Here is a 13,208-nt window from a genome sequence, read left to right on the forward strand (position 1 = left end):
CCCCCCCCCTTTAAAAAAAATATTTATATGAATACAAATTATTTAAAGGCCGATTAAACCCTAATGTGCGACGTTTGCTTTGGTGGACCTGGCTTCCATTTGTGTTAGAATGTTCATGGGGGAGCAGTAGGTGGCAGAGATGATGCTCATATGGTACACAGTTGAAGACCGTTGTTCTGTTAAATATTGTTGTGGCATGTTTTTTTGTTTTTTTTACAATTTGTTCATATGAATGTATTACAGCAATGTCTAATTCATAATTGCAGGAATCCCTAGACCATGAGCTGACTGGGTCCAAACGTGCCTGTGGAGTTGAAAGGCATAAGCCAAAAGGGAAGGGCAGACAGAAAAAGGGAATGTCATCACAGAGCCCAGGACTCACTAAAAAGCTGGTGGTTAAACTCACTCCTGTACTGGTTAGCCCACAACCCATCAGCAGTGCGTGTCTTTCCATTCATCCATCACCTGACAGACAAAAGATAAAGAGTGGGGTGATAGATGGAGCACTGGAAGAAAGAGGGACATTGGTGGAGATAGAAAAGGGGATGGAAATGGAGGGAATGGCTGAGAGAGAAGATGTGGAAAAATATTGTGTTAACCATGACGAGGAGGAGGAGGAGGAAGATGATGATGATGAGGAGGAGGAAGAGGAAGAGGACCAGACTGACCAAAAAAATGTGTCTTTATCAGAGGAGAATAAACGTTCTCCACGTGTGAAAACCACACCACGTCGGCGGAGGACGAACCCGAGCACCACATCTGAGCACGCTGGTTTAGCTGAGGATGACTCTGATTCTGACGAGGTGCCTGAAGTGTTGCTCCAGACCGCTGCTGCCATGGCGAACAGCGAGGAAGAGGGTTTGGTAGGTAGCAGTTGGGACGGGGATGAGGTAAACCAGCACGTCAGAAAGCAGTGTCTCTTTGGACTGGTAAAAACCACACCTCCGGACAGAGGCTCTCGTAAGCGGAATCTCAAAGAGAGATCTTCATCATCCTCATCATCCTCTTCTGTGTCTTCAACGAGGGGCTCCCAGGTCCAGGGGTCAACAGTCAGAATTACCAGGGGACGAGCCCACAAAGTTGCCAGGATGTCGGGACAGAGTGGGAGTTCGTCAAGTGAGGTGGGAGGACAGGAACTGGAGAGTGGGCAGAGCAGTGACTCTGACGATCAGAGGATCAAACCGCTGACAGAGGGCGTCACATTGCTGGGCTCTGGAAATTTCCAGCAGTCTTCCGGTGAGTTTGGTGCAATAAGCCAACATCGACCCTTATTCTCTTTATTTAGTAAGACCAGGAAAACGTTATTACAAAGTAAACCTGTATAATGTATGTCCGTTCAATTCCTTTTTTGTTTTTCATATTTCAGAAGCATAAATGGGTGTGTTGTGTTTGATTTTAATCATTCATTCTCTCCGTCTGTCTCTAGGTGATGAGATGGACATCCAGCCAGGTCCGTCTTTGTCTGTGGAGGACGATGATTTAGAAAATAGGTATGATTCTGTCTACATCAGGGCCACACACACTTTCCCATCACAGGCCTTCTCCACTGGACTTCGTCTGTCCCAAACTCACTACAGTGAGAGCTTTGATCCAAACCTTGTTTAAAAGCACGCACGCATACCAAACATCCACATGCACCGCCGCTAGACAGTGCTTTTGAACATGTGTCTCACTCAAACACGCTTTTTTTACTTGATCAACACTGTCCGATTTTTATTTCCCCACAGTTTCTTCCACACGCAGTAGAGAGAATCTGTAACCATAGGCACACACCGCCCATCAGTGGTGAAGCTCTGAGACCTCACTGTCTAGTGGAAGTCAGTGAATCAACTCTGGAGAAGCTCCTGTGTTTGAATTTTACTTCACTGACACAGACCATTGCATGTCTTTGGCAGTATTTCTGAAAGACACACTCTCCTCTTTACTGTCTGTGCTGCTAATAAAGCTTTTAAGAGAGTAGAACGAGTCTAATTAAACCTCTTTGCTCGGATCTGATGGATCCTGTGTTCAGTAAGACAGACGACTTCTTGTGTGTGTTTGTGTTTTAGGGCTCAGCTTCCGGGTTCTCATGCTGTAATGTTTTCGGTCAGTCAGAACAAAGGCTGTGTGGTTTGCTAACGGTAGGTGTTAAAGTAGTTTCACATAATATTTTTGTTATTGGCAGTGAAATGTCATTATTGGTGGAATTCGAGTGAACAACATTTTTTTAGGCAGATAGGGGTGCAGTAGTGCAGTATTAGTGTTGAATGCAGTTGTTTGTTCTTTTTCAGGACATTAATTCTTCAACAGCTGAATTTTCTACCTTTTAAGGTGCTTAAGCTGAAGATGTTTTTGTCTTTGTCTAAACTGCATTTGTTAAAGTTAGTTTTTGTGCTTAGATTTACTTATGTATTTTTTATTGGTTTTATTAATATTTCATTTTCAAATCATATGCACAGTATATATGCCCTTGTGAATTGGCAAGAAGATCAAAAGTTCATCCTGTTTTAGCAGAAGTTGATGGATGTCAGGGATTGGAAATGTGAGGGAAAGGGAAACTTGACTCCACATGAAGTTTTTGAGTTGGTGGTTCAAAATGGTAGCTTAGATTGGAGCCATGGCCTAGCAGTTGGTGCATGCACTGATGACACCGAGTAATGGTGCATGTACATTTAAGTTAGACTTGGGGTTTTTCCCCCCTTTTTTAAAATATTTATATGAATAAAAATGATTCAAAGGCTGAATAAACCCTAATGTGCAACGTTTGCTTTGGTGGACCTGGCTTCCATTTGTGTTAGAATGTTCATGGGGGAGCAGCAGGTGGCAGAGATGATGCTCTTTCAGACTCAACATGCAGTCTGTTAGCTTTTGTGTAGTCAGTTGTTAAAAGCACAGTGTGTTTGAGGATAAAGAGTGTAGTCTTCACTCTTACATGGGAGGTTTCTGTGTGTTATTTGCATGGTTCTTACGGAGAGGCAATAAACACTTATTTATTCTTTCTCTTGTTCTCTGTTTTTTCCCCCCCGTTTCGTCTCTTTTTCTGTAGCTTAACAGGGTTCCCACGCATCCTGGAAAACTTGGAAAACCTTGAATTTTGCAATGCAATTTTCCAGTAATGGATAAGTCATGGGAAATGTACTTAAATGGAGTTTACTGTAACCTTTTAATCAAACTTGTTCACCGTATTGTCAACTTTTTCGTAAAAAATGAAGAAATCCTCGGACCGATCAGGACTTGGAACTGCGGTCAGTTTTCATGTATTCTGTCATGAATGAGGTCGCAGAATCATATCGTTTTGTTTTATCATTTGTGTCTGCTTGTGTATTTTCATGAGCAAGTACACGTCATAGTCTGCACAATCACTGTCATTTCTTCAGATATCACTCACTGATATCAAGTGATGTTGATATCACACACATTGCAAAACATTATTATTATAATTTCCCAAAGGTTAGTTACTTTATTCAGCCTATTTGAGTGGACTGAACAGTTTGAATCATCCGGAAGCTTCTCTGGTCACACAAATGAACAGCTAGTTAACATTAGCTGTGCATTTAGAACCATTCCAGTAACCACAAAACCTCAGTGGGTATATCACCTGTAATTTCTTTTCATCTTTAAAATAATATTCTTGGTTAAATACAGCAGAGTCAGAATCTGTGGCCTGCAGTCCATTACCACAGAAAATGACTTGACTCATCTCCTAACCACAACACTTACACATTACATGTGTTTAGCATGAGATGGGTGCTATCGATTAATATATTTTGTGTTTGTTTAGTGTGTTTAAGCTCAGTCAATCCCTGAACCTTTACAAATCAAATGACAAACATTTTTACTGGAGAATTCATGAAAAATCAACTTTGCGTTTGTGTTTTTAAAAGCTCATACCTATTAGACTTCCATTGTAAGTGTTGTGCTTTATTTTTTTCATTTTTAAAAACCAATGGTTGAGTCAACTTCATTTTCTGTGGCAAACAACAGCAGGCCACAGATGTATTTCTTAAATATTAGAGATGTTGGTCACATAAAATGCCTTGAAGAAATGGAAAGTAATGTCTTGGACAGAGTGGGAACCCTGCCTAACCTTAATTAACATGCTTCCAATAATAGATTAACCCCTGCCATTTTTCACCCATCTTTAAAAGTGTCCTTTTCTGTTTGTTGTCCGTTTCTTTACTTTCTTGTGAAATCCTCTTGCACTCATTTGATTTCAAAAACCCTAAAGCTTGAGTATTTATTGCATGCTAATGTTCTTTGTTTGAAAGTATTTATTGTCATTGTTTTATTGAAACGTTTTACACAGACACATTTTCATCAAAAAGAAGCATGCATGACTTTGCATCTCAGAAGAGGGAATGTAAATAACTGTGTAAGAACTGTATAAGAATTGTAGTTGTAATAAAAGTTTATACCCCAGTCACAACAGCCTCTGTGCATTTTGTGTATATATAATGCATGCACACAGTGGGGAAAATATTTATTTGATCCACTGCTGATTTTAGTTTGCCCACTTACAAAGAAATGAAGGATCTGAAATTATGGTAGATTTATTTTAATTTAGACCAAATAACTGTGTAAGAACTGTATAAGAATTGTAGTTGTAATAAAAGTTTATACCCCAGTCACAACAGCCTCTGTGCATTTTGTGTATATATAATATATATATATAATTTATTTGATCCACTGCTGATTTTAGTTTGCCCACTTACAAAGAAATGAAGGATCTGAAATTATGGTAGATTTATTTTAATTTAGACAGAATACAGACCAAAAAATCCAGAAAAAAACGCATTATATAAAGGTTTGAGATTGATTTGCATTTCAGTGAGTGAAATAAGTATTTGATCCACTACCAACCAGCAAGAATTCTGTCTCCCACAGTCTGGTTATGTGCCCATGTGGAACACAGATTAGTCCTGCCACTTTAAGAAGTTACTCCTAATGTCAGCTCGTTAGGTGTATAAGACACCTGTCCACACAATCTGTATCTTCCATTTCAGCCGCTCCCACCACCATGGGCAAGACCAAAGAGCTGTCAAAGGATGTCAGAGACAAGATTGTAGATCTGCACAAGGCGGGAATGGGCTACAAGACCATCAGCAAGAAGCTTGGTGAGAAGGAGACAACTGTTGTTGTGATTATTCGGAAATGGAAGAAATGCAAAATAACCATCCATCGGCCTCGGTTTAAGGCTCTGTGCAAGATCTTGCCTCATGGGGTAAGGATGATCATGAGAAAGGTGAGGGATCAGCCCAGAACTACACAGGAGGAGCTTGTTAATGATCTTAAGGCAGTTGGGACCACAGTCACCAAGCAAAACATTGGTAACACACTACGCTGAAATGGATGAAATCCTGCAGCACCCGCAAGGTCCCCCTGCTCAAGATACGCTGAAATGGACTGAAATCCTGCAGCACCCGCAAGGTCCCCCTGCTCAAGAAGGCACATGTACTGGCCCGTTTAAAGTTTGCCAAAGAACATCTAAATGATTCAGAGAAGGCTTGGGAGAAAGTGCTGTGGCCAGATGAAACCAAAATTTAGCTATTTGGCATTAACTCGACTCGCTGTGTCTGGAGGCAGAGAAATGCTGACTATGACCCCAAGAACACCATCCCTACAGTCAAGCACGGAGGTGGAAACATGCTTTGGGGCTGTTTTTCTGTAAAATCTTGGACGAGAACCTCCTTCCCTCAGCCAGAACACTGAAGATGGGTCATGGAAGTCTTCAAGGATTACAATGACCCAAAACATACTGCCAAGACAACAAAGGAGTGGCTCAAGAAGAAGCACATTAAGGTCATGGAGTGGTCTAGCCAGTCTCCAGACCTCAATCCTATAGAAAATCTGTGTAGGGAGCTGAAACTTCGAGTTGCCAAACAACAGCCAAGAAACCTTAAGGATTTAGAGAGGATCTGTAAAGAGGAGTGGATCAAAATCCCTCCTGAGATATGTGCAAACCTGTTGACCAACTACAAAAAAACCGTCTTACCTCTGTTGGTACCTATTTTTTGGTTGGTATTCTGTCTATACGTTAAAATAAACCTACCATAAAAATTACAGACCCTTCATTTTTTTGTAAGTGGGCAAATTTACAAAATCAGCAGGGGATCAAATAAATAGTTTCCCCACTTTGTGTATGCATATGTGTGTATGTGTATATATATATATATATATGTATATGTATATATATATATGTGTATGTGTATGTATATATGTATATGTGTGTATATATATATAAAAACGTCTTACCTCTGTTGGTACCTATTTTTTGGTTGGTATTCTGTCTATACGTTAAAATAAACCTACCATAAAAATTACAGACCCTTCATTTTTTTGTAAGTGGGCAAATTTACAAAATCAGCAGGGGATCAAATAAATAGTTTCCCCACTTTGTGTATGTATATGTGTGTATGTGTATATATATATATGTATATATATATATGTGTATGTGTATGTATATATGTATATGTGTATATATATATATATATAGTATTTTTTTTATTTTTGGGTGGTGCATTTAGTTTGTCATATTCAGAGGTGCTAAGTTAATGTCTGCCTCTTTGTAAAAAGATCTCATCTACATTTCTTGTCTGTCTTTTTACATTTCACTCAGTAATAAGGGGAGTATTGTTGTTTTTTTTTGTATTAATTTGCAAAATTGACACCATTAAACTTCTACACTGTCCAGTAACCTGTTATTTTAATGGATGTTTTGTTTATTATATATTTGTCTTTTTATATATGTAATTATTATTTACATTCATGGTTTATATGGAAATTAGAATTTAAATTACCTCTGTTCTTCTGAATTGTTTCAGCATAACAAAACAAATAGTTTTGCTACTATTTAAGTTCAATTTTAAGAAATTATATTGAAAGTGGTGGGAGAAAGATGAGTTGTTTAATGAATCTGAATCCATCTGTCACCCACATCACATTTTGTCCTTCTCTCTTTTCTCTTCATCCCCTTTCTCTCTGTTCTCTCATTACTGCCCCAACCCATCACTTATTCTATAAAGAATTGCGAAGCAGATTCTGCTGGCTCAGATCAGAGCTAATCTGTCCTCTGCTTCTGAGCTGGATGCCAGCTCAGATGAGCACTCAGAGAGCATGAGAGAAGAGCAGAAGAAGAGCAAGATCAGAACATCAGAGACAACAAAAGAGGAAGGTGAGCGATGACCATTACCACTGGTACCGTGGGGAACAGACCTTGCAAATCCTGTAATTCAATATATATGCCATTTCTACAACACTTTTTCACACCACTGTATGTTAGAAATTCAACAGTTTTGGGTCATTAAGATTTTTTGAAAGAAATGTTATACTCCTCAAGACTGCATTTATTTGATCCAAAATAGAGTAAAAAACAATGATATTGTGAAATATGAATACAATTTCAAATAACTGTCTCCAATAACTGTCTATTTTAAAATAAAATGTAAAATGTAATTTATTCCTGTGATGGCTCAGCTGAATTTTCAGCAGCCATTACTCCAGTCTTCAGTGTCACATGATCCTTCAGAAATCATTCTAATATGCTGATTTGGTGTTCAAGAAACATTTTTTTAGCATTGTCGATGTTTAAAATGCTTGTATGGCTTATTATCTTTTATGAAAATGGTCGTATATGTTTTTTTTCCCTTGCTGAATAAAAGTATTAATTTCTTTCTGACACTCAAAAGTTAATGGTGCTGTGGTCAGTGAGTCAAAGAGTTGCAAAACTAGCTAACATATGGGCATTTTTCAGAGTTTCATCTTTCTCTGTGCAGCTCTGTCTATTTTATGTTTTGTGGTGGCTTAAAAAGAATAATTCACCCAAAAATTAAAATGGTCAAAATATATTTTCTTTTAGATTTTTCTCTTGAAGCTATCATATTGCTTCAGAAAAAGCCCTCAAGTTATGTTTAGGCTTTTCACGCTACACTTTTGTAACCCTGAGTTAACACCTTTTTCAATCCCAGGCTAAGGCCACTTTTAACCAGTAGTTAGGCATTTGTAGTACATAAATTGCAGTGCAAAAGGTTTAAAGTTAACACAAGGCTACATTAATCCAGGGTTAAAATAACCCTTCAATACCATTTTTAATAGGCAAAGCCCATTGGACTTTTATGGAGGTTTTTTGGACAGTTAAGATCACGGACCACTTTTGTAGATGGAGTCTAAACATTCTGCTAAACATCTTTTTGTATTGTACAGAGGAAAACAAAATGCAGTAAATTCAAACAGCATGAGAATGACAGTAGTTAACATTTTTGAGTGAATTGCCTGTATAATTTGACATTTTTGCATCACTGGTTAATTTTCACTGGCCTTCTCTCTCGGGTCTTTCACACACAGGTGGCAGAGCTGGCCACAGTGAAGTCTGTGGCTGTTCGTGTTGAGCTGTTGAATGACTGGTTTACGAATGGTGGCGTAATGATCATGGGTTATGAGGTTTTTCGTACACTGACACACACAGATAGTGCAAAATACAGTGAACACAAAGAAGCCCTCCGCTCAATGCTCCTGGATCCAGGTAAGTTTATCTGAATAATCCATCATCAAATACGGAAAACTGTTATATTTTATTTTGAATATTATTTTAAAACCATTGATTGGTGTGTTTGTATATTAGGCCCTGATCTGGTGGTATGTGACGAGGGTCATGTCCTTAGGAATGCGGACTCCAGTATCTCAAAAGCCATGCGAGCTCTACGGACACGTAGGAGAATCATATTGACGGGAACGCCGCTTCAAAACAACCTTACTGAGTGTAATCACCTTTCATCTCCATATATATAATAAGCTGCTTGTGAAAAGTGACTTCCTTATTCATTTTTTTACCTTAAAGGGATAGTTCACCCAAAAATGAAAATGTGATGTTTATCTGCTTACCCCCAGGGCATCCAAGATGTAGGTGACTTTGTTTCTTCAGTAGAACACAAATTAAGATTTTTAACTCAAACCGTCTGTTAGTCTTATAATGGAAGTGAATGGGAATCACGGCTTTGAGAGTAAAAAAAAACATACACAAACAAAACCAAATTAAACCCTGCGGCTCGTGACGATACATTGATGTGTAAAGACATGAAACGATCAGTCTGTGCAAGAAACTGAACAGTATTTATATTGTTTTTTACCTCTGATGCACTGCAATGTCTGAACTGTCCTGAGCACGTTCAACAGCCCACCTGACGTGTCTTCTTGCTTTACGGTGGATTGCAGACTTATAAGTGCATTACCGCCACCTATCTCTCAAATGGACCATTGACACTCCTAATTGAGATTGTAGATAGAGTGTCAATGGTCCATTTGAGAGAGAGGTGGCGGTAATGCAAAACTCCTAAAAGTTTAACTTACATTAATTTTACATAGCTTTCTAAACATGCGGCTCTCTTGTGCGAGACGCGAGTGCAACGGTGATGGTCCCTCTAGAAAATGCAATAAATATACGTTCTGTGTGAACGGCTTGGTTTCGGTTTCCCCACATTGATTGTTCTATTTTCTGCAATATATTGAATGAACAACGTAGCAGCACCGCATCTAGTGGGTTCAAATGGACAGGCTAACAAAAGCATTAAAATGCAACGACACTTACATCATCACATTTCGTGCGCCACTGATAAGGCTGCCTGACGCACACCTAAATTCGAATGCAACATTTTTGCATACGAATGGATTTTTATTTTAAATTTGACGAATATTCGAAATTCGAAATTTTTTTGACAGCTCTAATGTGTATTATTTATTTATTTATTGTTTATTGTTCTAGATCACTGCATGGTGAACTTCATTAAGGAGAATCTGCTGGGCTCTCTAAAGGAGTTCCGGAACCGTTTTATTAATCCAATTCAGAACGGTCAGTGCGCAGACTCCACCCCTGCTGATGTCAGACTCATGAAGAATAGATCGCACATCCTCCATCACTTAATGTCAGGATTCATACAGGTGATGAAGAGAGAGAAAGAAATGGAGCTAAAAGCTGGAAAAAAAAGTCTAAATGATTTGTGTTTGTGTTGCAGAGGCGGGACTACTCAGTCTTGATGGCCTGTTTGCCACCAAAGCACGAGTATGTGCTGTCAGTCAGGATGACGTCTCTGCAGTGTCAATTATACACACACTATCTGCAGAACTACACAGGTCAGAGTCTCACAAGCACAAACTAGAGCTTAAAAAGTACTGCACCAGTAGAAATGTGTCAGCCTGTAGAGATTAAGCCAGTAATTATTTTCAAGGTATAGCTGATATTAAATTTCTATACAATTTATTTTCTAAATAAATTAAAAATAAAACTCTAAAAACTCAAATCATTGTAAATGTTGCAAATAAAAATATAGGCATCATATAATTATAATGTATAATAATATTATAATGTATTTATTAACAGAGTTATTAAATTATGTTGTGGAAATTAACCATAAGTCAACTTTAGATAATGTAAAAATTTAAAAATAGGAGAAATTAGCATTCACAAATATCGTATAATTGGGTGATATATTAATCCAGTATTGCATAAAAATAGCCTTATATACTGACATGGCTTACAATTGCTTAATGGTTCTTATATATCAGATGCTTTCATGATTTTGCAACATCACATTAAGATTTTTGTCATACCACCTAACTCTAGCATACACTGAGCCAAATATTGTCTTTGTTTTAGGGAAAGGAGTAGGTGTGAACAATTTGTTTCAGGACCTTCATGTTCTGAGTTTGATATGGACTCATCCCTGGTGTCTTAAACTTGCTCAGCTGAACAGGAATAAGGTACATACATACACTCATCCAGATAACACTAGCGTTCAAACGTTTGGGGTCGGCAAGATTTTTTATTTTTTTTAAAGAAATGAATACCTTTATTCAGCAAGGACACATTATATTAATGTAAAGGAACAGTAAAGACATTTATAATGTTATAAAAGATTTCTATTTCAAATAAATGTCATTCTTTTGAACTTTCTATGCATTAAAGAATCCTGAGAAGAAATGTATCACAGTTTCCACAAAAAAATAATTAGCAGCATAACTGTTTTCAACAATAATAATAAGAAATGTTACTTGAACACAAAATCAGCAAATTAGAATGATTTCTAAAGGAGCATGTGGCACTGAAGATTGAAATAATGGCTGTTGAAAAACCATTTAAAGTTTAAAAATGTTTTAAATTGGAATAATATTTCACATGTATGCACAGTATGTCAGTAATAAATCAGTTATTGCAGTTACTGTTTTTACTGTACACACAGAAATACAGCACATTTAAAAATCTTACCGACCCATAATGATAGCGTATACACATCTTGCCTCATTTTTACAAACATCCTGTCAATGGTCACTTGATTTTTCTCCATCAATTATGACATGAAATCTGATTACTGTATTTCTGTGTGTGATGCAGGGGAAAGAGGAAGTCTTCACAGGTCTGGGTGCAGGTTTGGTGAGCGATTCTGTAAAGCCGAATGACTCTGAAGGGTATGCTGTGTTTCTGATCAGATTTGAATATTTCCTGTACCACTAATGTGCTTCATGCTTTTGTAAAATATCAGACATCAAAGCTAGAGTAACTCTGAATTGAAGAACAAAAAGACATTTGTCTTTGTAAACAATGTAAATTAAAAGCATTATAGAATATTTTGTTTTGGAAGCAATTGGTAAATGTGAGACTGATACGTGCAGGGCCGCCGCGTGCATATAGGCGAACTAAGGCGGCAGCACAGTCAGGGCGGCAAAAAGGAACTCTAAATTAACTTCATAGTAATGCCGCTCCCGTGCTGTGCCCCACCTGAGCGGCGTCAATATCACATGCAAATCACCCTCGTGTACTTCCATAAATGTCATCAAAATGAATAAAATTCCCGCACATGAATGACCTTTGCTACTGGTGATGTCTGATGAGTTTTAAAGCCCGACACGCACTTCTGAACGGTAAGATTATAGCCTACTGTGAGAGAAAACGTGGGGGTGACACAGGTGGATACATCCAAAAAAACAAAACAAAACATGGTTTTGGACCAAAACCGTATTTATTTTTTTTTTTAGCAGGTAGCCTAGATATTAAGCCGTTATCATTTATAACGCTACGAACAGTGTTTAATTTGTAAATTGTGAGGTCCCGGAATAAAGCGGACACAGGTGGATACATCCAAAAAAACAAAACAAAACATGGTTTTGGACCAAAACCGTATTTATTTATTTTTTTAGCAGGTAGCCTAGATATTAAGCCTTTATCATTTATAACGCTACGAACAGTGTTTAATTTGTAAATTGTGAGGTCCCGGAATAAAGCAGGTTGATGGATCCGGCAAGTGATCAGAGGATGGAGAGGTAATGGAGCATTCGCGCAATCATTTAGTGGACCCACTTAAGTGATTACCAGCTTGCATCAGTTGCTTTTATAGTATGCACATATACTCTAAAATATCATGGTTATTTTATTGCAGCATTTTTTTTTGTGTTTGGGTAGTTTTTGTGTAACCCAGCTTCCGGGACAGGAGAGTCGCAACAACCCAGTGTTTGTAATGAGTGCAGATATTTAGCATTCTCTTCAGGTGAGAGTATTCTCAGTGCCGCCAACTTGCATTTCTTTGGTCAAATATAGGTTTGTGTATGTTTTATTTAATCTGTAAAACAGTTTCTTTGCTGTAAATCATTTTATTTTATGCAAAGCAAACCAAGTCAACTAAACAAGACACATCAGTCTTTTTGCGACGATTAAATGTTTAATTTTTACTTCTAAAATGCTTGTTAAACGAGTTTAAATGTAAGAAATGTTGTATACATGTTTAAACGGTAAAATATGTTGTATTAACAACTGTATTTAACTAAAAGGCATTTAGAGAAAGAAAGAAAGATTAAAAAAAAAGTCAAAATAAATGAAGAACTAAAACGAAACAAAACCAACAGCAGTTATTGAACACCTAACTAAAAATAATAATCAAAAATAAATAATAGTTTTCTAATCAATCTCAGCATGCTTTAATTTTGTGTCGCTAGAGGTTTGCCTCAATAAGCTTAAATTAAAATGTCTTTGGTCTGCGCTCTGGAAGTGTTCTGTTAATTCTGCTAAACTTTAATTACTAAAATTAAAACTGAAACTAAACTGTATAAAAATGAAATAGGCTATAAATCTGTTCGCTAAATAAAAACTAAACTAATATTAACAAAATTATTAATGAAACCAATAAAAGAAAATTGAAAGCGATATTAAAATAAAAATGTATTTAAAAATGCAAAACTATAATAACCCT

General features: G+C 37.4%; 1 protein-coding gene across 1 annotated transcript in view; it reads left to right on the forward strand.

Annotated features, from left to right (window-relative positions):
- The window catches only part of LOC107592349 (transcriptional regulator ATRX-like), a 37,056-nt gene extending 25,141 nt beyond the window's left edge, over positions 1–11,915 (forward strand). The window contains exons 10-19 of the mRNA XM_016281850.1: positions 267–1,236; positions 1,427–1,490; positions 7,002–7,150; positions 7,665–7,678; positions 8,320–8,497; positions 8,597–8,734; positions 9,734–9,909; positions 9,984–10,101; positions 10,625–10,728; positions 11,360–11,915. Of these exons, the coding sequence (XP_016137336.1) occupies positions 267–1,236; positions 1,427–1,490; positions 7,002–7,150; positions 7,665–7,678; positions 8,320–8,497; positions 8,597–8,734; positions 9,734–9,909; positions 9,984–10,101; positions 10,625–10,728; positions 11,360–11,479 (2,031 nt within the window). The 3' untranslated portion in view covers positions 11,480–11,915. The remainder of the gene's footprint in view (positions 1–266; positions 1,237–1,426; positions 1,491–7,001; positions 7,151–7,664; positions 7,679–8,319; positions 8,498–8,596; positions 8,735–9,733; positions 9,910–9,983; positions 10,102–10,624; positions 10,729–11,359) is intronic.
- The last annotated feature ends 1,293 nt before the right edge of the window (positions 11,916–13,208 follow it).

Source organism: Sinocyclocheilus grahami, unplaced genomic scaffold (genome assembly GCF_001515645.1).
Source record: "Sinocyclocheilus grahami isolate Dianchi unplaced genomic scaffold, SAMN03320097.WGS_v1.1 scaffold152.1, whole genome shotgun sequence".
NCBI classification, from domain to species: domain Eukaryota; kingdom Metazoa; phylum Chordata; class Actinopteri; order Cypriniformes; family Cyprinidae; genus Sinocyclocheilus; species Sinocyclocheilus grahami.